This window comes from Oncorhynchus clarkii, chromosome 6 (assembly GCF_045791955.1).
Source record: "Oncorhynchus clarkii lewisi isolate Uvic-CL-2024 chromosome 6, UVic_Ocla_1.0, whole genome shotgun sequence".
Taxonomy (NCBI): Eukaryota; Metazoa; Chordata; class Actinopteri; order Salmoniformes; family Salmonidae; genus Oncorhynchus; species Oncorhynchus clarkii.
Window position 1 is genome coordinate 237,144 of NC_092152.1, and position 27,643 is coordinate 264,786.

A 27,643-nucleotide genomic window follows, 5' to 3' on the forward strand; every position below is an offset into this window, starting at 1 on the left:
ACTGACTCAACTCCAGCCACAAAATGTATCACTAGCCACTTTAAACAATGCACTTATATAATGTTTACAGACCCTTCATTACTCATCTCATATGTATATACTGTACTATACCATCTACTGCATCTTGCCATCTTTATGTAATACATGTATCACTAGCCACTTTAAACAATGCCACTTTTATATGTTTACATACCCTACATTACCCTACATTGTGTGTATAAGGTAGTTGTTGTGAAAGTGTTAGGTTAGATTACTCGGTGGTTAATACTGCATTGTCGGAACTAGAAGCACAAGCATTTCGCTACACTCGCATAAACATCCGCTAAACAAGTGTATTTGACAAATAACATTTGATTGGATTTCACATGTGGACAGATCAGCTATGACACAGGATATATGAACAGTTCAGCTAAAGGTCAGCTATAGGACATGACATGTGGACAGATCAGCTATGAGACAGGACATGTGGACAGCTTAGCTATATGACAGAACATGTGGAAAGGTCAGCTATAGGACAGGACAAGTGGACAGGTCAGCTCTAGGACAGGACATTTGTACAGGTCAGCTATAGGAGTGGACATGTAGACAGTTCAGCTAAAGGTCAGCTATAGAACAGGACATCTGAACAGGTCAGCCATAGGACAGGAAAAGGGGACAGGTCAGCTGTTGGACAGGACATGAAATGTTTACAAATCAGCTATAGGACAGGAAGTGTGGACAGGTCAGCTGTAGGACATGTGGACAGGTCTGCTGTGGGGCAAGTCAGCTATGGGACAGGACAAGAGTACAGGTCAGCTATAAGTCAGCTATAGGACAGTACATGTGGACAGGTCAGCTATAGGAGAGGACATATGGACAGGTCAGCTATAGGAGAGGACATATGGACAGGTCAGCTATAGAAGAGGACATATGGACAGGTCAGTTATAGGACATGTGTACAGGTCAGCTATAGGTCAGGACACGTGAAAATATCTGCTATAGTACAGCTTCAGGACAGAACAGGTTAGATATAGGAAAAGACATGAGGACAGGTCAGGTATAGGACAGGACATGTGAACAGGTCAGGTATAGGACAGGGCATGTGGACAGCAAAGCTATAGGTCAGGACATATGGACAGTTAAGCTGTTGGGCAGCTACAGGACAGGACATGTGGACAGTTCAGCTATAGGACAGGACATGTGGACAGGTCAGCTATAAGAGAGGACATGTAGACATATCAGCTATAGGACATGTGGACTGATAAATTATAGGAGATTATATGTGGACAGATCAGCTTTCGGATATGTGGACAGATTAGTTATAGGTCAGGAAATGTTGACAGATAAGCCATAGGTCAGGACAAGTGGATATATCAGCTATAGGACAGGACATGTGGACAGTTCAGCTATAGGACAGGACAGGACATGTGGACAGTTCAGCTAAATGACAGGACATGTGGACAGGTCAGCTATAGGACAGGACAGGACATGTGGGCAGGTCAGCTATAGTAGATGACATGTGGACATATCAGCTATAGGACAGGATCTATGAACAGATCAGTTATTGGGCAGGTATAGCTCAGGACATAGGTAAAATTCCCTATAATGTCAGGAAACTAAGAAGAAACCAAGAGGGGAACCAAGCTCTGACGGGTGAACAGTCCTCTTCTGGTTGTGCCGGGTGGAGATTATAAGAGTACATATAAGAGTACATGGCCATTAAGGCGAGATTGTTCCTCAAGATGTTCAAAAGTTCACAGACGACCAGCAGGGTTTTTAATATATATTTTATCCTTTATTTAACTAGGGAAGTCAGTTAAGAACAAATTCTTATTTACAATGATGGCCTACCCCGGCTAAACCCTAACCCAGACAACGCTGAGCCAATTGTGCGCCGCCCTATGGGACTCCCAATCACGGCCGGTTGTAACACAGCCCAGGATCGAACCAAGGTCTGTAGTGACGCCTCTAGCACTGAGATGCAGTGCCTTAGACCGCTGCGCCACTCGGAAGCCAAATAGTAATCACAGTGGTTGTAGAGTGTGCAACAGGTTAGTACCTCAGGAGTAAATGACAGTTGGCTTTTTATAGTCGAGCATTCAGAGGCCGAGACAGCACATGTGGTAGAGAGAGCGAGTCAAAAACGGCAGGTCCAGGACAAGGTAGCACGTCCGGTGAACAGATCAGGGTTCCATAGCTGCAAGCAGAAGAGTTCAAACTGGAGCAGCAGCACGACCAGGAGTCATCAGCCCAGGTAGTCCTGAGGCATGGTCCTAGGGCTCAGGTCCTCCGGGTAGGGAGGGAGTGAAAGCGAATTAGAGGGAACATGCTTACATTCACACAGGACACCAGATAAGACAGGAGAATTACACCAGATATAACAGACTGACCCTAGACCCCCTGGCACATAGAATATTGCAGCATGGACACTAGAGGCTGAAACAAGGGGGTCAGGGAACACAGTGGCCCTGTCCAATGATAACTCCGGACAGGGCCAACCAGGAAGGATGTAAACCCATCCACTTTGCCAAAGCACATCCCCCACACCACTAGAGGGATATCAACAAACCACCAACTTACTACCCTGAGACAAGGTTGAGTATAGCCCACGAATATCTCCTCCACTGCACTATCCCAAGTGGGCACAAAGCCAGACAGTTAGATCACATCAGTGACTCAACCCAATCAAGTGACACACCTCTCCTAGGGAAGGCATGGAGGAGTACTAGTAAGCCATCCCTGGGACAGAGACGAGTCTTCAGGAAAGACTTAAAGGTCGAGACTGAGTTTGTGTGTCTCACTTGGATAGGCAGCCCATTCTATAAAAATTAAGCTCTATAGGCGAAAACATTGCCTCCAGCTGTTTGCTTAGTAATTCTAGGCACAATAAGGAGGCCTGCGTTTTGTGACCGTAGGATACGTAGGTATGTACGACAGGACCAAATCAGAGAGATAGGTAGGAGCAAGCCAATGTAATCTTTTGTAGGTTAGCAGTAAAACCCTGAAATCAGCCCTAGCCTTAACAGGAAGCCAGTGTAGAGAGGCTAGCACTGGAGTAATATGATAACATTGTTTGGTTCTAGTCAAGATTTTAGCAGCCATGTTTAGCACTAACTGAAGTTTATTTAGTGCTTTATCCGGGTAGCCGGAAAGTAGAGCAGTGCAGTACCGTAATTGCTGGACTATTAAGCGCACCTGAATATAAACCGCACCCACTGAATTATTAAAAAATATGTATTTTGTACATAAATAAGCCGCACATGTCTATAAGCCGCAGGTGCCTACCGGTACATTGAAACAAATTAACTTGGTCACTATCTTCCTCCTCCTGTGCACTGAAACCACTGAAGTCATCTCCTTCGGTGTTGGAGTTGAATAGCCTCAGAATTGCTTCATCCGATGTTGGATCGTTTTCATTGTCGCTCTATAGGACAGGATATATGGATAGATCAGCTATTGAACAGCACTAGTGGACAGGTCAGCTGTAGGACGGGACATGTGGACAGATCAGCTATGGTACAGGACATGTGGACAGGTCAGCTGTAGGACAGGATATATGGATAGATCAGCTATTGAACAGCACTAGTGGACAGGTCAGCTATAGGACAGGACATGTGGATAGATTAGCTATTGAACAGGACTTGTGGATAGGTCAGCTATAGGACAGGGCATGTGGATAGATGAGCTATGGAACAGGATTTGAGGACAGGCCAGCACATGTGGATAGATCAGATATGGAACAGGACTTGTGTCAGTTCAGGTTTAGGTCAGGTTTAGGACAGGACAGGTCAGTTCAAATATTGGAAAGGACTTGTGGCCAGATCAGCTATAGGATGGGACTTGTGGACAGGTCATCTATAGGACAGGACATGTGGATAGATCAGCTATTGAACAGTACTTGTGGACAGGTCATCTATAGGACAAGACATGAGGATACATCAGCTATTTAACAGGGCATGTGGACAGGTCAGCTATAGGACAGGACATGTGAGGACAGGGCACATTATCAGTTCAGCTATTGGAGAGGACTTGTGGCCAAATCAGCTGTAGGACATGTGTCCACATCAGCTATATGATGGGACTTGTTACAGGTCAGCTATAGGTCAGGACTTGTGGACAGGTCAGCTATAGATCAGGACATGTGGACAGGTCAGCTATAGGTCAGGACTTGTGGACAGGTCAGCTATAGGTCAGGACATGTGGACAGGTCAGCTATAGATCAGGACTTGTGGACAGGTCAGCTATAGGTTGGGACTTGTGGACAGGTCAGCTATAGGTTGGGACTTGTGGACAGGTCAGCTGTAGTACGGGACATGTGGACAGGTCAGCTACGGTACAGTACATGTGGACAGGTCAGCTGTAGGACGGGGCATGTGGACAGATCAGCTACGGTACAGGACATGTGGACAGGTCAGCTGTAGGACGGGACATGTGTACAGATCAGCTACGGTACATGACATGTGGACAGGTCAGCTACGGTACAGGACATGTGGACAGATCAGCTACGGTACAGGACATGTGGACAGGTCAGCTGTAGGACGGGACATGTGGACAGGTCAGCTACGGTACAGTACATGTGGACAGGTCAGCTGTAGGACGGGGCATGTGGACAGATCAGCTACGGTACAGGACATGTGGACAGGTCAGCTGTAGGACGGGACATGTGTACAGATCAGCTACGGTACATGACATGTGGACAGGTCAGCTACGGTACAGGACATGTGGACAGATCAGCTACGGTACAGGACATGTGGACAGGTCAGCTGTAGGACGGGACATGTGGACAGATCAGCTACGGTACAGGACATGTGGACAGGTCAGCTGTAGGACGGGGCATGTGGACAGATCAGCTACAGTACAGGACATGTGGACAGGTCAGCTGTAGGACAGGATATATGGATAGATCAGCTATTGAACAGCACTAGTGGACAGGTCAGCTATAGGACAGGACATGTGGATAGATTAGCTATTGAACAGGACTTGTGGATAGGTCAGCTATAGGACAGGGCATGTGGATAGATGAGCTATGGAACAGGACTTGTGTCAGGTCAGGTTTAGGTCAGGTTTAGGACAGGACAGGTCAGTTCAAATATTGGAAAGGACTTGTGGCCAGATCAGCTATAGGATGGGACTTGTGGACAGGTCATCTATAGGACAGGACATGTGGATAGATCAGCTATTGAACAGTACTTGTGGACAGGTCATCTATAGGACAAGACATAAGGATACATCAGCTATTTAACAGGGCATGTGGACAGGTCAGCTATAGGACAGGACATGTGAGGACAGGGCACATTATCAGTTCAGCTATTGGAGAGGACTTGTGGCCAAATCAGCTGTAGGACATGTGTCCACATCAGCTACATGATGGGACTTGTTACAGGTCAGCTATAGGTCAGGACTTGTGGACAGGTCAGCTATAGATCAGGACATGTGGACAGGTCAGCTATAGGTCAGGACTTGTGGACAGGTCAGCTATAGGTTGGGACTTGTGGACAGGTCAGCTATAGGTTGGGACTTGTGGACAGGTCAGCTGTAGGACGGGACATGTGGACAGGTCAGCTACGGTACAGTACATGTGGACAGGTCAGCTGTAGGACGGGGAATGTGGACAGATCAGCTACGGTACAGGACATGTGGACAGGTCAGCTGTAGGACGGGGCATGTGGACACATCAGCTACGGTACAGGACATGTGGACAGGTCAGCTGTAGGACGGGACATGTGGACAGGTCAGCTATAGATCAGGACTTGTGGACAGGTCAGCTATAGGTTGGGACTTGTGGACAGGTCAGCTATAGGTTGGGACTTGTGGACAGGTCAGCTGTAGGACGGGACATGTGGACAGGTCAGCTACGGTACAGTACATGTGGACAGGTCAGCTGTAGGACGGGGCATGTGGACAGATCAGCTACGGTACAGGACATGTGGACAGGTCAGCTGTAGGACGGGGCATGTGGACACATCAGCTACGGTACAGGACATGTGGACAGGTCAGCTGTAGGACGGGATATGTGGACAGATCAGCTACGGTACAGGACATGTGGACAGGTCAGCTGTAGGACGGGACATCTGGATAGATCAGCTACAGTACAGGACATGTGGACAGGTCAGCTGTAGGACAGGATATATGGATAGATCAGCTATTGAACAGCACTAGTGGACAGGTCAGCTATAGGACAGGACATGTGAATAGATTAGCTATTGAACAGGACTTGTGGATAGGTCAGCTATAGGACAGGGCATGTGGATAGATGAGCTATGGAACAGGACTTGAGGACAGGTCAGGACATTTGGATAGATCAGCTATGGAACAGGACTTGTGTCAGGTCAGGTTTAGGTTAGGTTTAGGACAGGACAGGTCAGTTCAAATATTGGAAAGGACTTGTGGCCAGATCAGCTATAGGATGGGACTTGTGGACAGGTCATCTATAGGACAGGACATGTGGATAGATCAGCTATTGAACAGTACTTGTGGACAGGTCATCTATAGGACGGGACATGAGTATACATCAGCTATTTAACAGGGCATGTGGACAGGTCAGCTATAGGACAGGACATGTGAGGACAGGGCACATTATCAGTTCAGCTATTGGAGTGGACTTGTGGCCAAATCAGCTGTAGGACATGTGTCCACATCAGCTATATGATGGGACTTGTTACAGGTCAGCTATAGGTCAGGACTTGTGGACAGGTCAGCTATAGATCAGGACATGTGGACAGGTCAGCTATAGGTCAGGACTTGTGGACAGGTCAGCTATAGGTCAGGACATGTGGACAGGTCAGCTATAGATCAGGACTTGTGGACAGGTCAGCTATAGGTTGGGACTTGTGGACAGGTCAGCTATAGGTTGGGACTTGTGGACAGGTCAGCTGTAGGACGGGACATGTGGACAGGTCAGCTACGGTACAGTACATGTGGACAGGTCAGCTCTAGGACGGGGCATGTGGACAGATCAGCTACGGTACAGGACATGTGGACAGGTCAGCTGTAGGACGGGGCATGTGGAAACATCAGCTACGGTACAGGACATGTGGACAGGTCAGCTGTAGGACGGGATATGTGGACAGATCAGCTACGGTACAGGACATGTGGACAGGTCAGCTGTAGGACGGGACATGTGGACAGATCAGCTACAGTACAGGACATGTGGACAGGTCAGCTGTAGGACAGGATATATGGATAGATCAGCTATTGAACAGCACTAGTGGACAGGTCAGCTATAGGACAGGACATGTGGATAGATTAGCTATTGAACAGGACTTGTGGATAGGTCAGCTATAGGACAGGGCATGTGGATAGATGAGCTATGGAACAGGACTTGAGGACAGGTCAGGACATTTGGATAGATCAGATATGGAACAGGACTTGTGTCAGGTCAGGTTTAGGTCAGGTTTAGGACAGGACAGGTCAGTTCAAATATTGGAAAGGACTTGTGGCCAGATCAGCTATAGGATGGGACTTGTGGACAGGTCATCTATAGGACAGGACATGTGGATAGATCAGCTATTGAACAGTACTTGTGGACAGGTCATCTATAGGACAAGACATGAGGATACATCAGCTATTTAACAGGGCATGTGGACAGGTCAGCTATAGGACAGGACATGTGAGGACAGGGCACATTATCAGTTCAGCTATTGGAGAGGACTTGTGGCCAAATCAGCTGTAGGACATGTGTCCACATCAGCTATATGATGGGACTTGTTACAGGTCAGCTATAGGTCAGGACTTGTGGACAGGTCAGCTATAGATCAGGACATGTGGACAGGTCAGCTATAGGTCAGGACTTGTGGACAGGTCAGCTATAGGTCAGGACATGTGGACAGGTCAGCTATAGATCAGGACTTGTGGACAGGTCAGCTATAGGTTGGGACTTGTGGACAGGTCAGCTATAGGTTGGGACTTGTGGACAGGTCAGCTGTAGTACGGGACATGTGGACAGGTCAGCTACGGTACAGTACATGTGGACAGGTCAGCTGTAGGACGGGGCATGTGGACAGATCAGCTACGGTACAGGACATGTGGACAGGTCAGCTGTAGGACGGGACATGTGTACAGATCAGCTACGGTACATGACATGTGGACAGGTCAGCTACGGTACAGGACATGTGGACAGATCAGCTACGGTAAAGGACATGTGGACAGGTCAGCTGTAGGACGGGACATGTGGACAGGTCAGCTACGGTACAGTACATGTGGACAGGTCAGCTGTAGGACGGGGCATGTGGACAGATCAGCTACGGTACAGGACATGTGGACAGGTCAGCTGTAGGACGGGACATGTGTACAGATCAGCTACGGTACATGACATGTGGACAGGTCAGCTACGGTACAGGACATGTGGACAGATCAGCTACGGTACAGGACATGTGGACAGGTCAGCTGTAGGACGGGACATGTGGACAGATCAGCTACGGTACAGGACATGTGGACAGGTCAGCTGTAGGACGGGGCATGTGGACAGATCAGCTACAGTACAGGACATGTGGACAGGTCAGCTGTAGGACAGGATATATGGATAGATCAGCTATTGAACAGCACTAGTGGACAGGTCAGCTATAGGACAGGACATGTGGATAGATTAGCTATTGAACAGGACTTGTGGATAGGTCAGCTATAGGACAGGGCATGTGGATAGATGAGCTATGGAACAGGACTTGAGGACAGGTCAGGACATGTGGATAGATCAGATATGGAACAGGACTTGTGTCAGGTCAGGTTTAGGTCAGGTTTAGGACAGGACAGGTCAGTTCAAATATTGGAAAGGACTTGTGGCCAGATCAGCTATAGGATGGGACTTGTGGACAGGTCATCTATAGGACAGGACATGTGGATAGATCAGCTATTGAACAGTACTTGTGGACAGGTCATCTATAGGACAAGACATAAGGATACATCAGCTATTTAACAGGGCATATGGACAGGTCAGCTATAGGACAGGACATGTGAGGACAGGGCACATTATCAGTTCAGCTATTGGAGAGGACTTGTGGCCAAATCAGCTGTAGGACATGTGTCCACATCAGCTACATGATGGGACTTGTTACAGGTCAGCTATAGGTCAGGACTTGTGGACAGGTCAGCTATAGATCAGGACATGTGGACAGGTCAGCTATAGGTCAGGACTTGTGGACAGGTCAGCTATAGGTTGGGACTTGTGGACAGGTCAGCTATAGGTTGGGACTTGTGGACAGGTCAGCTGTAGGACGGGACATGTGGACAGGTCAGCTACGGTACAGTACATGTGAACAGGTCAGCTGTAGGACGGGGAATGTGGACAGATCAGCTACGGTACAGGACATGTGGACAGGTCAGCTGTAGGACGGGGCATGTGGACACATCAGCTACGGTACAGTACATGTGGACAGGTCAGCTGTAGGACGGGACATGTGGACAGGTCAGCTATAGATCAGGACTTGTGGACAGGTCAGCTATAGGTTGGGACTTGTGGACAGGTCAGCTATAGGTTGGGACTTGTGGACAGGTCAGCTGTAGGACGGGACATGTGGACAGGTCAGCTACGGTACAGTACATGTGGACAGGTCAGCTGTAGGACGGGGCATGTGGACAGATCAGCTACGGTACAGGACATGTGGACAGGTCAGCTGTAGGACGGGGCATGTGGACACATCAGCTACGGTACAGGACATGTGTACAGGTCAGCTGTAGGACGGGATATGTGGACAGATCAGCTACGGTACAGGACATGTGGACAGGTCAGCTGTAGGACGGGGAATGTGGACAGATCAGCTACGGTACAGGACATGTGGACAGGTCAGCTGTAGGACGGGACATGTGTACAGATCAGCTACGGTACATGACATGTGGACAGGTCAGCTACGGTACAGGACATGTGGACAGATCAGCTACGGTACAGGACATGTGGACAGGTCAGCTGTAGGACGGGGCATGTGGACAGATCAGCTACGGTACAGGACATGTGGACAGGTCAGCTGTAGGACGGGACATGTGGACAGATCAGCTACAGTACAGGACATGTGGACAGGTCAGCTGTAGGACAGGATATATGGATAGATCAGCTATTGAACAGCACTAGTGGACAGGTCAGCTATAGGACAGGACATGTGGATAGATTAGCTATTGAACAGGACTTGTGGATAGGTCAGCTATAGGACAGGGCATGTGGATAGATGAGCTATGGAACAGGACTTGAGGACAGGTCAGGACATGTGGATAGATCAGATATGGAACAGGACTTGTGTCAGGTCAGGTTTAGGTCAGGTTTAGGACAGGACAGGTCAGTTCAAATATTGGAAAGGACTTGTGGCCAGATCAGCTATAGGATGGGACTTGTGGACAGGTCATCTATAGGACAGGACATGTGGATAGATCAGCTATTGAACAGTACTTGTGGACAGGTCATCTATAGGACAAGACATGAAGATACATCAGCTATTTAACAGGGCATGTGACAAGGTCAGCTATAGGACAGGACATGTGAGGACAGGGCACATTATCAGTTCAGCTATTGGAGAGGACTTGTGGCCAAATCAGCAGTAGGACATGTGTCCACATCAGCTATATGATGGGACTTGTTACAGGTCAGCTATAGGTCAGGACTTGTGGACAGGTCAGCTATAGATCAGGACATGTGGACAGGTCAGCTATAGGTCAGGACTTGTGGACAGGTCAGCTATAGGTCAGGACTTGTGGACAGGTCAGTTTTAGGTCAGGACTTGTGGACAGGTCAGCTATAGATCAGGACTTGTGGACAGGTCAGCTATAGGTTGGGACTTGTGGACAGGTCAGCTATAGGTTGGGACTTGTGGACAGGTCAGCTGTAGGACGGGACATGTGGACAGGTCAGCTACGGTACAGTACATGTGGACAGGTCAGCTGTAGGACGGGGCATGTGGACAGATCAGCTACGGTACAGGACATGTGGACAGGTCAGCTGTAGGACGGGACATGTGTACAGATCAGCTACGGTACATGACATGTGGACAGGTCAGCTACGGTACAGGACATGTGGACAGATCAGCTACGGTACAGGACATGTGGACAGGTCAGCTGTAGGACAGGACATGTGGACAGATCAGCTACGATACAGGACATGTGGACAGGTCAGCTGTAGGACGGGGCATGTGGACAGATCAGCTACGGTACAGGACATGTGGACAGGTCAGCTGTAGGACGGGACATGTGGACAGATCAGCTACGGTACAGGACATGTGGACAGGTCAGCTGTAGGACAGGATATATGGATAGATCAGCTATTGAACAGCACTAGTGGACAGGTCAGCTATAGGACAGGACATGTGGATAGATTAGCTATTGAACAGGACTTGTGGATAGGTCAGCTATAGGACAGGGCATGTGGATAGATGAGCTATGGAACAGGACTTGAGGACAGGTCAGGACATGTGGATAGATCAGATATGGAACAGGACTTGTGTCAGGTCAGGTTTAGGTCAGGTTTAGGACAGGACAGGTCAGTTCAAATATGTGGACAGGTCAGCTATAGATCAGGACATGTGGACAGGTCAGCTATAGGTCAGGACTTGTGGACAGGTCAGCTATAGGTTGGGACTTGTGGACAGGTCAGCTATAGGTTGGGACTTGTGGACAGGTCAGCTATAGGTTGGGACTTGTGGAAAGGTCAGCTATAGGTTGGGACTTGTGGACAGGTCAGCTGTAGGACGGGACATGTGGACAGGTCAGCTACGGTACAGTACATGTGGACAGGTCAGCTGTAGGACGGGGCATGTGGACAGATCAGCTACGGTACAGGACATGTGGACAGGTCAGCTGTAGGACGGGACATGTGGACAGATCAGCTACGGTACAGGACATGTGGACAGGTCAGCTGTAGGATGGGACATGTGAGGACAGGGCACATTATCAGTTCAGCTATTGGAGAGGACTTGTGGCCAAATCAGCTGTAGGACATGTGTCCACATCAGCTATATGATGGGACTTGTTACAGGTCAGCTATAGGTCAGGACTTGTGGACAGGTAAGCTATAGATCAGGACATGTGGCCAGGTCAGCTATAGGTCAGGACTTGTGGACAGGTCAGCTATAGGTCAGGACTTGTGGACAGGTCAGCTATAGGTTGGGACTTGTGGACAGGTCAGTTTTAGGTCAGGACTTGTGGACAGGTCAGCTATAGATCAGGACTTGTGGACAGGTCAGCTATAGGTTGGGACTTGTGGACAGGTCAGCTATAGGTTGGGACTTGTGGACAGGTCAGCTGTAGGACGGGACATGTGGACAGGTCAGCTAAGGTACAGTACATGTGGACAGGTCAGCTGTAGAACGGGGCATGTGGACAGATCAGCTACGGTACAGGACATGTGGACAGGTCAGCTGTAGGACGGGACATGTGAGGACAGGGCACATTATCAGTTCAGCTATTGGAGAGGACTTGTGGCCAAATCAGCTGTAGGACATGTGTCCACATCAGCTATATGATGGGACTTGTTACAGGTCAGCTATAGGTCAGGACTTGTGGACAGGTCAGCTATAGATCAGGACATGTGGACAGGTCAGCTATAGGTCAGGACTTGTGGACAGGTCAGCTATAGGTCAGGACTTGTGGACAGGTCAGTTTTAGGTCAGGACTTGTGGACAGGTCAGCTATAGATCAGGACTTGTGGACAGGTCAGCTATAGGTTGGGACTTGTGGACAGGTCAGCTATAGGTTGGGACTTGTGGACAGGTCAGCTGTAGGACGGGACATGTGGACAGGTCAGCTACGGTACAGTACATGTGGACAGGTCAGCTGTAGGACGGGGCATGTGGACAGATCAGCTACGGTACAGTACATGACATGTGGACAGGTCAGCTACGGTACAGGACATGTGGACAGGTCAGCTGTAGGACGGGGCATGTGGACAGATCAGCTACGGTACAGGACATGTGGACAGGTCAGCTGTAGGACGGGACATGTGGACAGATCAGCTACAGTACAGGACATGTGGACAGGTCAGCTGTAGGACAGGATATATGGATAGATCAGCTATTGAACAGCACTAGTGGACAGGTCAGCTATAGGACAGGACATGTGAATAGATTAGCTATTGAACAGGACTTGTGGACAGGTCAGCTATAGGACAGGGCATGTGGATAGATGAGCTATGGAACAGGACTTGAGGACAGGTCAGGACATTTGGATAGATCAGATATGGAACAGGACTTGTGTCAGGTCAGGTTTAGGTCAGGTTTAGGACAGGACAGGTCAGTTCAAATATTGGAAAGGACTTGTGGCAAGATCAGCTATAGGATGGGACTTGTGGACAGGTCATCTATAGGACAGGACATGTGGCTAGATCAGCTATTGAACAGTACTTGTGGACAGGTCATCTATAGGACAAGACATGAGGATACATCAGCTATTTAACAGGGCATGTGGACAGGTCAGCTATAGGACAGGACATGTGAGGACAGGGCACATTATCAGTTCAGCTATTGGAGAGGACTTGTGGCCAAATCAGCTGTAGGACATGTGTCCACATCAGCTATATGATGGGACTTGTTACAGGTCAGCTATAGGTCAGGACTTGTGGACAGGTCAGCTATAGATCAGGACATGTGGACAGGTCAGCTATAGGTCAGGACCTTTGGACAGGTCAGCTATAGGTCAGGACATGTGGACAGGTCAGCTATAGATCAGGACTTGTGGACAGGTCAGCTATAGGTTGGGACTTGTGGACAGGTCAGCCATAGGTTGGGACTTGTGGACAGGTCAGCTGTAGGACGGGACATGTGGACAGGTCAGCTACGGTACAGTACATGTGGACAGGTCAGCTGTAGGACGGGGCATGTGGACAGATCAGCTACGGTACAGGACATGTAGACAGGTCAGCTGTAGGACGGGGCATGTGGACACATCAGCTACGGTACAGGACATGTGGACAGGTCAGCTGTAGGACGGGACATGTGGACAGATCAGCTACGGTACAGGACATGTAAACAGGTCAGCTGTAGGACGGGACATGTGGACAGATCAGCTACAGTACAGGACATGTGGACAGGTCAGCTGTAGGACAGGATATGTGGATAGATTAGCTATTGAACAGCACTAGTGGACAGGTCAGCTATAGGACAGGACATGTGGATAGATTAGCTATTGAACAGGACTTGTGGATAGGTCAGCTATAGGACAGGGCATGTGGATAGATGAGCTATGGAACAGGACTTGAGGACAGGTCAGGTTTAGGTCAGGTTTAGGACAGGACAGGTCAGTTCAAATATTGGAAAGGACTTGTGGCCAGATCAGCTATAGGATGGGACTTGTGGACAGGTCATCTATAGGACAGGACATGTGGATAGATCAGCTATTGAACAGTACTTGTGGACAGGTCATCTATAGGACAAGACATGAGGATACATCAGCTATTTAACAGGGCATGTGGACAGGTCAGCTATAGGACAGGACATGTGAGGACAGGGCACATTATCAGTTCAGCTATTGGAGTGGACTTGTGGCCAAATCAGCTGTAGGACATGTGTCCACATCAGCTATATGATGGGACTTGTTACAGGTCAGCTATAGGTCAGGACTTGTGGACAGGTCAGCTATAGGTCAGGACATGTGGACAGGTCAGCTATAGGTCAGGACTTGTGGACAGGTCAGCTATAGGTCAGGACTTGTGGACAGGTCAGCTATAGGTTGGGACTTGTGGACAGGTCAGTTTTAGGTCAGGACTTGTAGACAGGCCAACTATAGGTCAGGACTTGTGGACAGGCCAGCTATAGGTCAGGACTTGTGGACAGGTCAGCTATAGGTTGGGACTTGTGGACAGGTCAGCTATAGGTCAGGACTTGTGGACAGGCCAGCTATAGGTCAGGACTTGTGGACAGGCCAGCTACGGTACATGACATGTGGACAGATCAGCTACGGTACAGGACATGTGGACAGGTCAGCTGTAGGACGGGGCATGTGGACAGATCAGCTACGGTACAGGACATGTGGACAGGTCAGCTGTAGGACGGGGCATTTGGACAGATCAGCTACAGTACAGGACATGTGGACAGGTCAGCTGTAGAACGGGACATGTGGACAGGTCAGCTATAGGTCAGGACTTGTGGACAGGTCAGCTATAGGTCAGGACATGTGGACAGGTCAGCTATAGGTCAGGACAAGTGGACAGCCCAGCTATAGGTCAGGACTTGTGGACAGGTCAGCTATAGGTCAGGATATGTGGACAGGTCAGCTATAGGTCAGGACATTTGGACAGCCCAGCTATAGGTCAGGACTTGTGGAAAGGTCAGCTATAGGTCAGGACATGTGGACAGCCCAGCTACGGTAGAGGACATGTGGACAGGTCAGTTACAGTACAGGACATGTGGACAGGTCAGCTGTAGGACGGGACATGTGGACAGGTCAGCTACGGTACAGGACATGTGGACAGGTCAGCTGTAGGACGGGGCATGTGGACACATCAGCTACGGTACAGGACATGTGGACAGGTCAGCTGTAGGACGGGGCATGTGGACAGATCAGCTACGGTACAGGACATGTGGACAAGTCAGCTGTAGGACGGGGCATGTGGACACATCAGCTACGGTACAGGACATGTGGACAGATCAGCTAAAGTACAGGACATGTGGACAGGTCAGCTGTAGGACGTGGCATGTGGACAGATCAGCTACGGTACAGGACATGTGGACAGGTCAGCTGTAGGACGGGGCATGTGGACAAATCAGCTACGGTACAGGACATGTGGACAGGTCAGCTGTAGGATGGGACATGTGGACAGGTCAGCTGTAGGACGGGGCATGTGGGTAGATCAGCTACGGTACAGGACATGTGGACAGGTCAGCTGTAGGACGGGGCATGTGGACACATCAGCTACGGTACAGGACATGTGGACAGGTCAGCTGTAGGACGGGACATGTGGACAGGTCAGCTGTAGGACGGGACATGTGGACAGATCAGCTACGGTACAGGACATGTGGGCAGGTCAGCTGTAGGACGGGGCATGTGGACAGATCAGCTACGGTACAGGACATGTGGACAGGTCAGCTGTAGGACGGGGCAAGTGGACAGATCAGCTACGGTACAGGACCTGTGGACAGGTCAGCTGTATGACGGGGCATTTGGACAGATCAGCTATAGGACGGGACATGTGGACAGGTCAGCTACGGTACAGGACATGTGGACAGGTCAGCTACGGTACAGGACATGTGGACAGGTCAGCTACGGTACAGGACATGTGGACAGGTCAGCTGTAGGACGGGACATGTGGACAGATCAGCTACGGTACAGGACATGTGGACAGGTCAGCTGTAGGACGGGGCATGTGGACAGATCAGCTACGGTACAGGACATGTGGACAGGTCAGCTGTAGGACGGGACATGTGGACAGATCAGCTACGGTACAGGACATGTGGACAGGTCAGCTTTAGGACAGGATATATGGATAGATCAGCTATTGAACAGCACTAGTGGACAGGTCAGCTATAGGACAGGAAATGTGGATAGATTAGCTATTGAACAGGACTTGTGGATAGGTCAGCTATAGGACAGGGCATGTGGATAGATGAGCTATGAACAGGACTTGAGGACAGGTCAGGTTTAGGTCAGGTTTAGGACAGGACATGTGAGGACAGGGCACATTATCAGTTCAGCTATTGGAGAGGACTTGTGACCAAATCAGCTGTAGGACAGGACTTGTGGACAGGTCATCTATAGGACAGGACATGTGGATAGATCAGCTATTGAACAGAACTTGTGGACAGGTCATCTATAGGACAAGACATGAGGATACATCAGCTATTTAACAGGGCATGTGGACAGGTCAGCTATAGGACAGGACATGTGAGGACAGGGCACATTATCAGTTCAGCTATTGGAGAGGACTTGTGGCCAAATCAGCTGTAGGACATGTGTCCACATCAGCTATATGATGGGACTTGTTACAGGTCAGCTATAGGTCAGGACTTGTGGACAGGTCAGCTATAGGTCAGGACATGTGGACAGGTCAGCTATAGGTCAGGACTTGTGGACAGGTCAGCTATAGGTCAGGACTTGTGGACAGGTCAGCTATAGGTCAGGACTTGTGGACAGGTCAGCTATAGGTTGGGACTTGTGGACAGGTCAGTTTTAGGTCAGGACTTGTAGACAGGCCAGCTATAGGTCAGGACTTGTGGACAGGCCAGCTATAGGTCAGGACTTGTGGACAGGTCCGAGGACTCCTAGGACACCCCCGGACAGGGCCAAACAGGAAGGATATAACCCCACCCACTTTGCCAAAGCACAGCCCCCACACCACTAGAGGGATATCTTCAACCACCAACTTACCATCCTGAGACAAGGCTGAGTATAGCCCACAAAGACCTCCGCCACGGCACAACCCAGGGGGGGGGGGGGGGGGGGGCGCCAACCCAGACAGGATGACCACATCAGTGACTCAACCCACTCAGGTGACGCACCCCCTCCAGGGACGGCATGAGAGAGCCCCAGTAAAGCCAGTGACTCAGCCCCTGTAATAGGGTTAGAGGCAGAGAATCCCAGTGGAAAGAGGGGAACCGGCCAGGCAGAGACAGCAAGGGCGATTCGTTGCTCCAGAGCCTTTCCGTTCACCCTCCCACTCCTGGGCCAGACTACACTCAATCATATGACCCACTGAAGAGATGAGTCTTCAGTAGAGACTTAAAGGTTGAGACCGAGTTTGCGTCTCTGACATGGGTAGGCAGACCGTTCCATAAAAATGGAGCTCTATAGGAGAAAGCCCTGCCTCCAGCTGTTTGCTTAAAAATTCTAGGGACAATTAGGAGGCCTGCGTCTTGTGACCGTAGCGTACGTGTAGGTATGTACGGCAGGACCAAATCAGAGAGATAGGTAGGAGCAAGCCCATGTAATGCTTTGTAGGTTAGCAGTAAAACCTTGAAATCAGCCCTTGCTTTGACAGGAAGCCAGTGTAGAGAGGCTAGCACTGGAGTAATATGATCAAATTTTTTGGTTCTAGTCAGGATTCTAGCAGCCGTATTTAGCACTAACTGAAGTTTATTTAGTGCTTTATCCGGGTGGCCGGAAAGTAGAGCATTGCAGTAGTCTAACCTGGAAGTGACAAAAGCATGGATTAATTTTTCTGCATCATTTTTGGACAGAAAGTTTCTGATTTTTGCAATGTTACGTAGATGGAAAAAAGCTGTCCTTGAAATGGTCTTGATATGTTCTTCAAAAGAGAGATCAGGGTCCAGAGTAATGCCGAGGTCCTTCACAGTTTTATTTGAGACGACTGTACAACCATTAAGATTAATTGTCAGATTCAACAGAAGATCTCTTTGTTTCTTTGTCTCTCTTTAGAGGTCCCTCCCTTCCTCCCTCCCTCTGGAATGGCTGGATGTCAGTTAGCAGTGTGTGATGGCAGACAGAAACAGTAGTGACTGTTGGGTGGCAGGTTAGACAGGGTCCCACAGATTAATGCTGTCATTTAAAAGATTAAGACACCAAATGACCCACATGTAGAAATAAAAAGTACCTTTTTCAGGACCCTGTCTTTCAAAGATAATTAGTAAAAATCCAAATAACTTCACAGATCTTCATTGTAAAGGGTTTAAACACTGTTTCCCATGCTTGTTCAATGAAACATAAAGAGTTAATGAAGATGCACCTGTGGAACGGTCGTTAAGACACTAACAGCTTACAGACGGTAGGAAATGAAGGTCACAGTTATGAAAACTTAGGACACTAAAGAGGCCATTCTACTGACTCTGAAAAACACCAAAAGAAAGATGCCCAGGATCCCTGCTCATCTGCGTGAACGTGCCTTAGGCATGCTGCAAGGAGGCATGAGGACTGCAGATATGGCCAGGGCAATAATTTGCAATGTCCGTACTGTGAAATGCCTAAGACAGCGCTACAGAGGGACAGGACGGACAGCTGATTGTCCTCGCAGTGGCAGACCACGTGTAACAACACCTGCACAGGATCGGTACATCTGAACATCACAACTGCGGGACAGGTACAGGATGGCAACAACAATTGCCCGTGTTACACCAGGAACGCACAATCCCACCATCAGTGCTCAGACTGTTCGCAGTAGGTTGAGAGAGGCTGGACTGAGGGCTTGTAGGCCTGTTGTAAGGCAGGTCCTCACCAGACATCACCGGCAACAACATCGCCTATGGGTACAAACCCACCGTCGCTGGACCAGACAGGACTGGCAAAAAGTGTTCTTCACTGACGAGTTGCGGTTTTGTCTCACAAGGGGTGATGGTCAGACTCGCGTTTATCGTCGAAGGAATGAGCGTTACACCGAGTCCTGTACTCTGGAGTGGGATCAGTTTGGAGGTGGGGGGTCCATCATGGTCTGGGGCGATGTGTCACAGCATCATCGGACTGAGCTTGTTGTCATTGCAGGCAATCTCAACGCTGTGCGTTTCAGGGAAGACGTCCTCCTCCCTCATGTGGTACACTTCCTGCAGGCTCATCCTGACATGACCCTCCAGCATGACAATATCACCAGCCATACTGCTCGTTCTGTGCGTGATTTCATGCAAGACAGGATTGTCAGTGTTCTGCCATGGCCAGCAAAGAGCCTGGATCTCAATCCCACTGAGCACATCTGGGACCTGTTGGATCGGAGGGTGAGGGCTAGGGCCAATCCCCTCAGAAATGTCCGGGAACTTGCAGGTGTCTTGGTGGAAGAGTGGGGTAACATCTCACAGCAAGAACTGGCAAATCTGGTGCAGTCCATAAGGAGGAGATGCACTGCAGTACTTAATGCAGCTGGTGGCCACACTGTGGACTGTTACTTTTGATTTTGACCCCCCCCCATTGTTCAGGGACACATTATTCCATTTATTTTAGTCACATGTCTGTGGAACTTGTTCAGTTTATGTCTCAGTTGTTGATCTTGTTATGTTCATACAAATATTTACACATGTTAAGTTTGCTGAAAATAAACGCAGTTGACAGTGAGAGGACGTTTCTTTTAATGCTGAGTTTAAAACTAATATATTGTAATTTAATAATGCGGTTTGATGGGACAGAAAGTGGAAAGGGAAGTGGAATTTGAAATGTTGCTTACTGGACTTGATCTAGATTGTGTTACACCGAGGTAAAATCAGGCCAGTGGTTTAATCAACTTTAATGCCTCAGTTTAATCACCCCCGACAACCTGCTGCCAAGACTGAAGACAACATGATTCTCTGCGATTGGGGGGAGGGGTTAGAGTTAGAGATGAGGTCATTCAGAAACATGCCAGAATGTCTCCTAGATTTGGAATCTCACTGAATTAAGAGGCTCTCCTTGCGTCACAGTGTTTTTGTAATGAGTTGCCATGATGTTTTGATCTAAACCAACTAAACTGCTTCCAGTTAATTAGGAACTGCCAACCAGATTCAGATTCGTAGTAATTTGGTAACAATTACTGTGGCAGAATGCAGTAGTGGAGAAAGACTAACAAGATAAGGATTCTAGAACTGCTTCAAATGTTCTACAAGTGTTCTGCTGTTACATGGTGATGTACCACAGCTTCAGTTGTTAACATGTTACGTGGTGATGTACCACAGCTTCAGTTGTTAACATGTTACATGGTGATGTACCACAGCTTCAGTTGTTAACTTGTTACATGGTTTTTCTCCAGGATCGAAGGTTTATTACAGAGTGTGTTATGGGTATTCTATGATGCTTGCTTTATCAATTACACTGATCGCTATCCAAGCGTTCAGACATTTTTGGAAAGGAAATCACAGTAGCTCAAAAACTTATTTGGGACTGGGGGGCAGTATTGAGTAGCTTGGATAAAAAGGTGCCCATAGTAAAGATTTGGATAGATGATGATGGTGGTGATTTTGTTTAGGAATACAGCAAATAATTACACTTGTAACCTGTCTGGTTATATTATTATTATTAGTATTGTCATCATCAGGTTCCATGCTGGGTGGTACATCTGTCAGAGAACAGGTTCCATGCTGTGTGGTACATCTGTCAGAGAACAGGTTCCATGCTGGGTGGTACATCTGTCAGAGAACAGGTTCCATGCTGGGTGGTACATCTGTCAGAGAACAGGTTCCATGCTGGGTGGTAAAACTTCCCAGGCCTGCTAGGAACAGGAAGGCTGGCTTCTGCTTCTGCTGATCCTCCTGGTTTTTTATTTGGCTGGAATGTGGGAATGTGATTTACTGATCGGGGTCCCAGCTAATGTTGAGCTCCCTCCCTGGGTTTCTGTTAGCTGGGCTGAAGGTGTTACTAGTCATTCTCCTCTGATGGAGTTGAAGTCAGAAGTTTACATACACTTAGGTTGGAGTCATTAAAACTCGTTTTTCAACCACTCCACAAATGTCTTGTTAACAAACTATAGTTTTGTCAAGTTGGTTAGGACATCTAGTTTGTGCATGACACAAGTCATTTTTCCAACAATTGTTTACAGACATATTATTTCACTTATAATTCACTATATCACAATTCCAGGGGGTCAGAAGTTTACATATACTAAGTTGACTGTGCCTTTAAACAGCTTGGAAAATTCCAGAAAATGTCATGGCTTTATAAGCTTCTTATAGGCTAATTGACATCATTTGAGTGACTCGGAGGTGTACTTGTGCATGTATTTCAAAGCCTGCCTTCAAACTCAGTGCCTCTTTGCTTGACATCAAGGGAAAATCAAAATAAATCAGCCAAGACCTCAGAAAAAAAATTGTAGACGTCCACAAGTCTGGTTCATCCTTGGGAGCAATTTCCAAAATCCTGAAGGTACCATGTTTATCTGTACAAACAGTAGAACGCAAGTATAAACACCATGGGACCACACAGCCATTATAGCACTCAGGAAGGAGGTGTTCTGTCTCCTAGAGATGAACGTACTGTGGCAAAGAAGGGGGTCGAGTGATAAATGGCAGATATGTGAGAGCAGAACTAATAAACGGGCTCTGCCCGATCACTAAAATGGCCACCCATGTCAGAACTACAGATCACAAAATGGCCGACCGCCAAAACTACAAGTCCCAGGAGCAAGGGGAACCCTCAGAAGGTGGAGCCGACCCACAGATAAAGGGTCAAGAAAAACCAGGAAGAGGGAGAGAGAGTGCTGGAATGATATATTGTTCATGTGGCAAAGAAGGGGGTCCCCTGGTCGGTAAGGATCTCCTTTGGAACCCCGACCAGCTGTTAGAAGCCCGCTAGTGCCACTCCCCATAATCAAAACGCCATTTGAGAGGATAGCGATGGATTTAGTGGGCCCACTACCCAAATCCGCCAGAGGGCATCAATACATTCTGGTCATTCTAGATTATGCCACTCGCTACCCAGAAGCCATTCCCCTTCGGATGATGGCTTCCAAAAATATCGCAAAGGAATTAGTGCTCTTGTTCACCAGGGTAGGGGTTCCAAAGGAGATCCTTACCGACCAGGGGACCCCCTTCTTTGCCACAGTACTTTGGTGCGAAAAGTGCAAATCAATTCCAGAACAACAACAAAGGACCTTGTGAAGATGCTGGAGGAAACAGGTACAAAAGTATCTATAGCCACAGTAAAACGCTTCCTATACCGCTCCGCAAGGAAGAAGCCACTGCTCCAAAACCACCATAAAAAAGACAGACTACGGTTTGCAACTGCACATGGGGACAAAGATCATACTTTTTGGAGAAATGTCCTCTGGTCTGATGAAACAAAAATAGAACTGTTTGGCCATAATGACCATCGTTATGTTTGGAGGAAAAAGGAGGAGGCTTGCAAGCCTAAGAACACCATCCCAACCGTGAAGGACAAGGGTGGCAGCATCATGTTGTGGGGGTGCTGCAGGAGGGACTGGTGCACTTCACAAAATAGATTGCAACATGAGGTAGGAAAATTATGTGCATATATTGAAACAACATCTCAAGACATCAGTCAGGAAGTTAAAGCTTGGTCGCAAATGGGTCTTCCAAATGGACAATGACCCCAAGCATGTTTCCAAAGTTGTGGCAAAATGACAACATAGTCAAGGTATTGGAGTGGCCATCACAAAACCCTGACCTCAATCCTATAGACAATTTGTGGGCAGAACTGAAAAAGCCTGTGTGAGAAAGGCGGCCTACAAACCTGACTCAGTTAGACCAGCTCTGTCAGGAGGAATGGGCCAAAATTCACCCAACTTATTTTGGGGAGCTTGTGGAACGCAAACCCGAAACATTTGACCCAAGTTAAACAATTTAAAGGCAATGCTACCAAATACTAATTGAGTATGTAAACTTCTGACCCACTGGGAATGTGATGAAATAAATAAAATATGAAATAAATCATTCTCTCTACTATTATTCTGACATTTCACATTCTTAAAATAAAGTGGGGATCCTAACTGACCTAAGACAGGGAATGTTTACAAGGATTAAATGTCAGGAATTGTGAAAAACTGAGTTTAAATGTATTTGACTAGGGTTTATATAAACTTCCGACTTCAACTGTACTTAGGGTTAGGGTTTCTGTTAGCTAGGCTGAAGGTGTCACTAAATGTCCTCTGTTATTCTCCGTTTCAGCTGAAGAACAAGTTCATGAAGAAGCTTCCCCGAGACGCCGAGGCATCCAACGTTCTCGTTGGAGAGGTGGACTTCCTGGACGCCCCCTTTGTGGCATTTGTCCGTCTACAGCAGGCTGTGATGCTGGGAGCTCTTACAGAAGTCCCTGTCCCCACCAGGTTAATATATAAATGTATATGTAAACTAGAGTTGTTACGGTTTGACATCATGTAATCTCTTTGGTCTTTCATCCTCAGATTCCTGTTCATCCTTTTAGGACCCAAAGGAAAAGCCAAGTCCTATCATGAGATAGGAAGAGCTATCGCCACCCTCATGTCAGATGAGGTAAGCAGAACAAGGTTTCAGAGAAAGGAATTTAACCTTTACTTTTTTTACTAGGCAAGTCAGTAAAGAACAAATTCTACCCCTGCCAAATCCTCCCTTAACCCGGACTACGCTGGGCCAATTGTGCACCGCCCTATGGGAAGGTATCAGCTATGATGTCAGATGAGGTAAGCAGAGCAAGGTTTCAGAGCAAGGAATTAGCTATGATGTCAGATGAGGTAAGCAGAGCAAAGTTTCAGCTATGATGTCAGATGAGGTAAGCAGCACAAAGCAAGGTGTCAGCTATGATGTCAGATGAGGTAAGCAGCACAGATCAAGGTGTCAGCTATGATGTCAGATGATGTAAGCAGCACAGAGCAAGGTGTCAGGTAAGATGTCAGATGAGGTAAGCAGCACAGAGCAAGGTGTCAGCTATGATGTCAGATGAGGTAAGCAGCACAGAGCAAGGTGTCAGCGATGATGTCAGATGAGGTAAGCAGCACAGAGCAAGGTGTCAGCTATAATGTCAGATGAGGTAAGCAGTGCAGAGCAAGGTGTCAGCGATGATGTCAGAGGTAAACAGCACAGAGCAAGGTGTCAGCTATAATGTCAGATGAGGTAAGCAGCACAGAGCAAGGTGTCAGCTGAATACATGTCTGAGTCCCTACTAAATACTATGGTGCCTGTATAAATCAGTCAGATGAATGCTATACAGGTATGCTGTCTACTAGTTGAACATTCACATTCAGTCCCTTTCCAAACCAGCTGAGATGTACTTGTTGCTGATATTCACAACTGCTTTGTTTTTTCCAGCTTTTTCTGATAACTCACTGAGGCCCCCTACTGGGCACCAACTGTCAGCTCTCACTTCATATTTAATTTAATCAGTAGACAATTTGAACATTAACTTTCTACTTTACAAGAGACAAAACAAACTACAAATATATAAAAAGAAAAACTAAATCAAATCTAAGTGTTGTTGAACTGACGACATGTCTTATGCAGGTGTTCCATGACATAGCATACAAGGCGAAGGACAGAGAGGATCTGCTGGCTGGCATCGATGAGTTTCTGGATGAGGTGATTGTTCTGCCCCCGGGGGAATGGGACCCGGCCATCAGGATAGAACCGCCCAAGTCTGTACCTTCTGCTGACAAAAGGTTAGCATCCATCTGCTGACATGATATGCTGTTTTATGCGTTTCTATACTATAGTCCTCTATATTGTGCTTCTCAGGAAGAACATGTATGCTGGAGGCGACAGCGGCCAGATGAACGGAAACACGCCCCATGATGGGGGAGGAGGGGGAGGGGGGCATGCAGTGGGAGACGAGCTCAAGAAGACAGGCAGGTGAGTCAACTAATAAAACACAATAAAACACTGTACTGATGAAGGCCATTGATGAAGGCTGAAACATCAAGCTTTTAATAGTTGCTTGAATAAAATGATACTTTTTTAAAGGTGTGCGATCATTGCGCTTATCGTTTAAAAAAAATTAACTGTTGCACCTCGACTCCCATTTCTCGTCTTCCATTCCTCTGGAGTCAACCAATAAAATGTATGAGTCTCAGGATAGGTTAGTGAGTCAGGACAGGGCAGGAAAGGACAACCAGAATGTTTTTCTTCATGATTTTCAGGTTTTGTGGAGGCCTCCTACTTGACATCAAAAGGAAAGCTCCATTCTTCGCCAGTGATTTCTACGATGTGTTCCACATCCAGGCACTGTCGGCCATCCTGTTCATCTACCTAGGAACCGTAACTAACGCCATCACCTTCGGAGGGTTGCTAGGAGACGCCACCGACAACATGCAGGTCAGGCTATATCTTCTTTCTGCCAAGCATGTTGAGACCTTTGTTATGAATTAAAGGTGCACTCTCCCAGTTAAACTAAACTATCAGGATGTAGATACTGATAGTTTATCAACGCTGATCTACACACTGATTGTAGAACACCCCTGAACTGCATCCTGATAGTTTAAAATCCATAATCAACATAATATCACTGATAGTTTGAGACCCCTAATCTACATCCTGATAGTTTAACAGCTCTGATCTACATCCTGATCTACATGCCTTAAATGACATACCCAAATATATCTGCCTGTAGCTCAGGACCTGAAGCAAGAATATGCATTTATTTGATAGCATTTGAAAGGAAACACTTTGAAGTTTGTGGAAATGTGAAATTAATGTCGGAGAATATATCACATGAGATCAATTTTATTTGGAATGGCAAGCCAAACAAAATTAAAAGGGCCTATTTATATAATGAATAGGGATTTGGAGGACAGAAATTATTAAATATTAAAGCATTAGACCTCTCACTAAAGGATTCAGTCATACAAAAGTTATACTTAACTTGGTTCTCTAGTAAATTAGTAAAAATGTATCACCCCCATGTTCAAGAATGGCCATTTTCATTTTTTCAAATTACAGAAAAAAAATGTGTTTATTGTTTTTCATTATCTTTGAAACGCAAGAGAAAGGCCATACATTAAGATAGGATCCGAGTTGTGATTAAGATTTGGTCCACAAGATGGCAGCATTGTGTGTCCAAATTTTCAGACTGATCCAGTGAAGAATAATCCCCCACTACACAATATTTTACATCAAGTCTGCCAGGAGTTTGCCAGGAGTTTGCCCAAATGTGCCGAATTGGTCAAGTTATACACCTCTTAAAGCTCCCCTGAATTATTTCAACATTTTGATAAAAATCGCGTAACATTTTAACGTCCTGCTACTCATGCCAGGAATATAGTATATGCATATGATTAGTATGTGTGGATAGAAAACACTCTGACGTTTCTAAAACTGGTTAAATAATGTCTGTGACTATAACAGAACGTGAACTGCAAGCGAAATCCCAAAGAAAAACCTGGTCACGAAAACCACAGAAAAGTATTAATCCGCCAGTCTCTGACTTGTTTATTGCAAGCAAAAATATATAACGGTGAGCTTTCAGTTCCTACAACTTCCACACGATGTCGCCAATACTCCCAATTTCGTTGGCAAAAATCCTTTGTGTAATGAGAAGTAGATCCTTCCTTTCGTCCAGTATACAGGAAGAGACTTTTGGAAGAGAGAGAAAGGACAACGCTTTCTAGAGTAGCTGCTATTGAATACAGATCGCCCAGTGATCAATTTGATCGATTATTAACGTTTACAAATACCTAAAGTTGGGTTACAAAAGTCGTTTGAAGTGTTTTGTCAAAGAATATAGGCAACTTATTTAATTTTAAAAAATGACGTTGCGTTTTGGAACAGAGCTTTTGGATGGATCAGACGGGCTATATAAATTGATATTTTGGGCATACATGGACGGATTTAATCGGGAAAAAGACCCAATTGTGATGTTTATGGAACATATAGGAGTGCCAACAAAGAATCTCATCAAAGGTAATGAATGTTTTATATTTTATTTCTGCGTTTTGTGTAGCGCCGGCTACGCTAATTCTTTTGTTTACGTCCCCTTCAGGTATTTTGGGGTGTTGCATGCTATCAGATAATAGCTTCTCATGCTTTTGCCTAAAAGCATTTTAAAAATCTGACATGTTGGCTAGATTCACAACGAGTGTAGCTTTAATTCAGTACCCTGCATGTGTGTTTTAATGAAAGTTTGAGTTTTATCGAGTACTATTAGCATTTGGCATTGCGCACTTCCATTTCCTGTTGCCTAGGTGGGACGCTAGCGTCTCACATGGCTCAAAGAGGTTTAATTAAGTACATTTATTTATATAGTTTTTATTTAACCTTTATTTAACCAGGTAGGCCAGTTGAGAAAAAGTTCTCATTTACAACTGTGACCTGGCCAAGATAAAGAAAAGCAGTGCGACACAAACGTGTCACACATGGAATACACAAACGTACAGTCAATAACACAATAGAAAAAAATCTATATTCAATGTGTGCAAAGGAGGTAAGATTAGGGA

General features: G+C 47.0%; 1 protein-coding gene across 6 annotated transcripts in view; it reads left to right on the top strand.

The window, feature by feature from the left end:
* The window catches only part of LOC139410542 (electrogenic sodium bicarbonate cotransporter 1-like), a 362,813-nt gene that overhangs the window by 195,832 nt on the left and 139,338 nt on the right, over positions 1-27,643 (top strand). For all 6 annotated transcript variants that reach the window (XM_071155809.1, XM_071155807.1, XM_071155806.1 and 3 more), the window contains 5 exons: positions 23,412-23,569; positions 23,648-23,735; positions 24,720-24,874; positions 24,951-25,064; positions 25,352-25,526. In XM_071155809.1, coding sequence (XP_071011910.1) covers positions 23,412-23,569; positions 23,648-23,735; positions 24,720-24,874; positions 24,951-25,064; positions 25,352-25,526 — 690 coding nt within the window. The remainder of the gene's footprint in view (positions 1-23,411; positions 23,570-23,647; positions 23,736-24,719; positions 24,875-24,950; positions 25,065-25,351; positions 25,527-27,643) is intronic.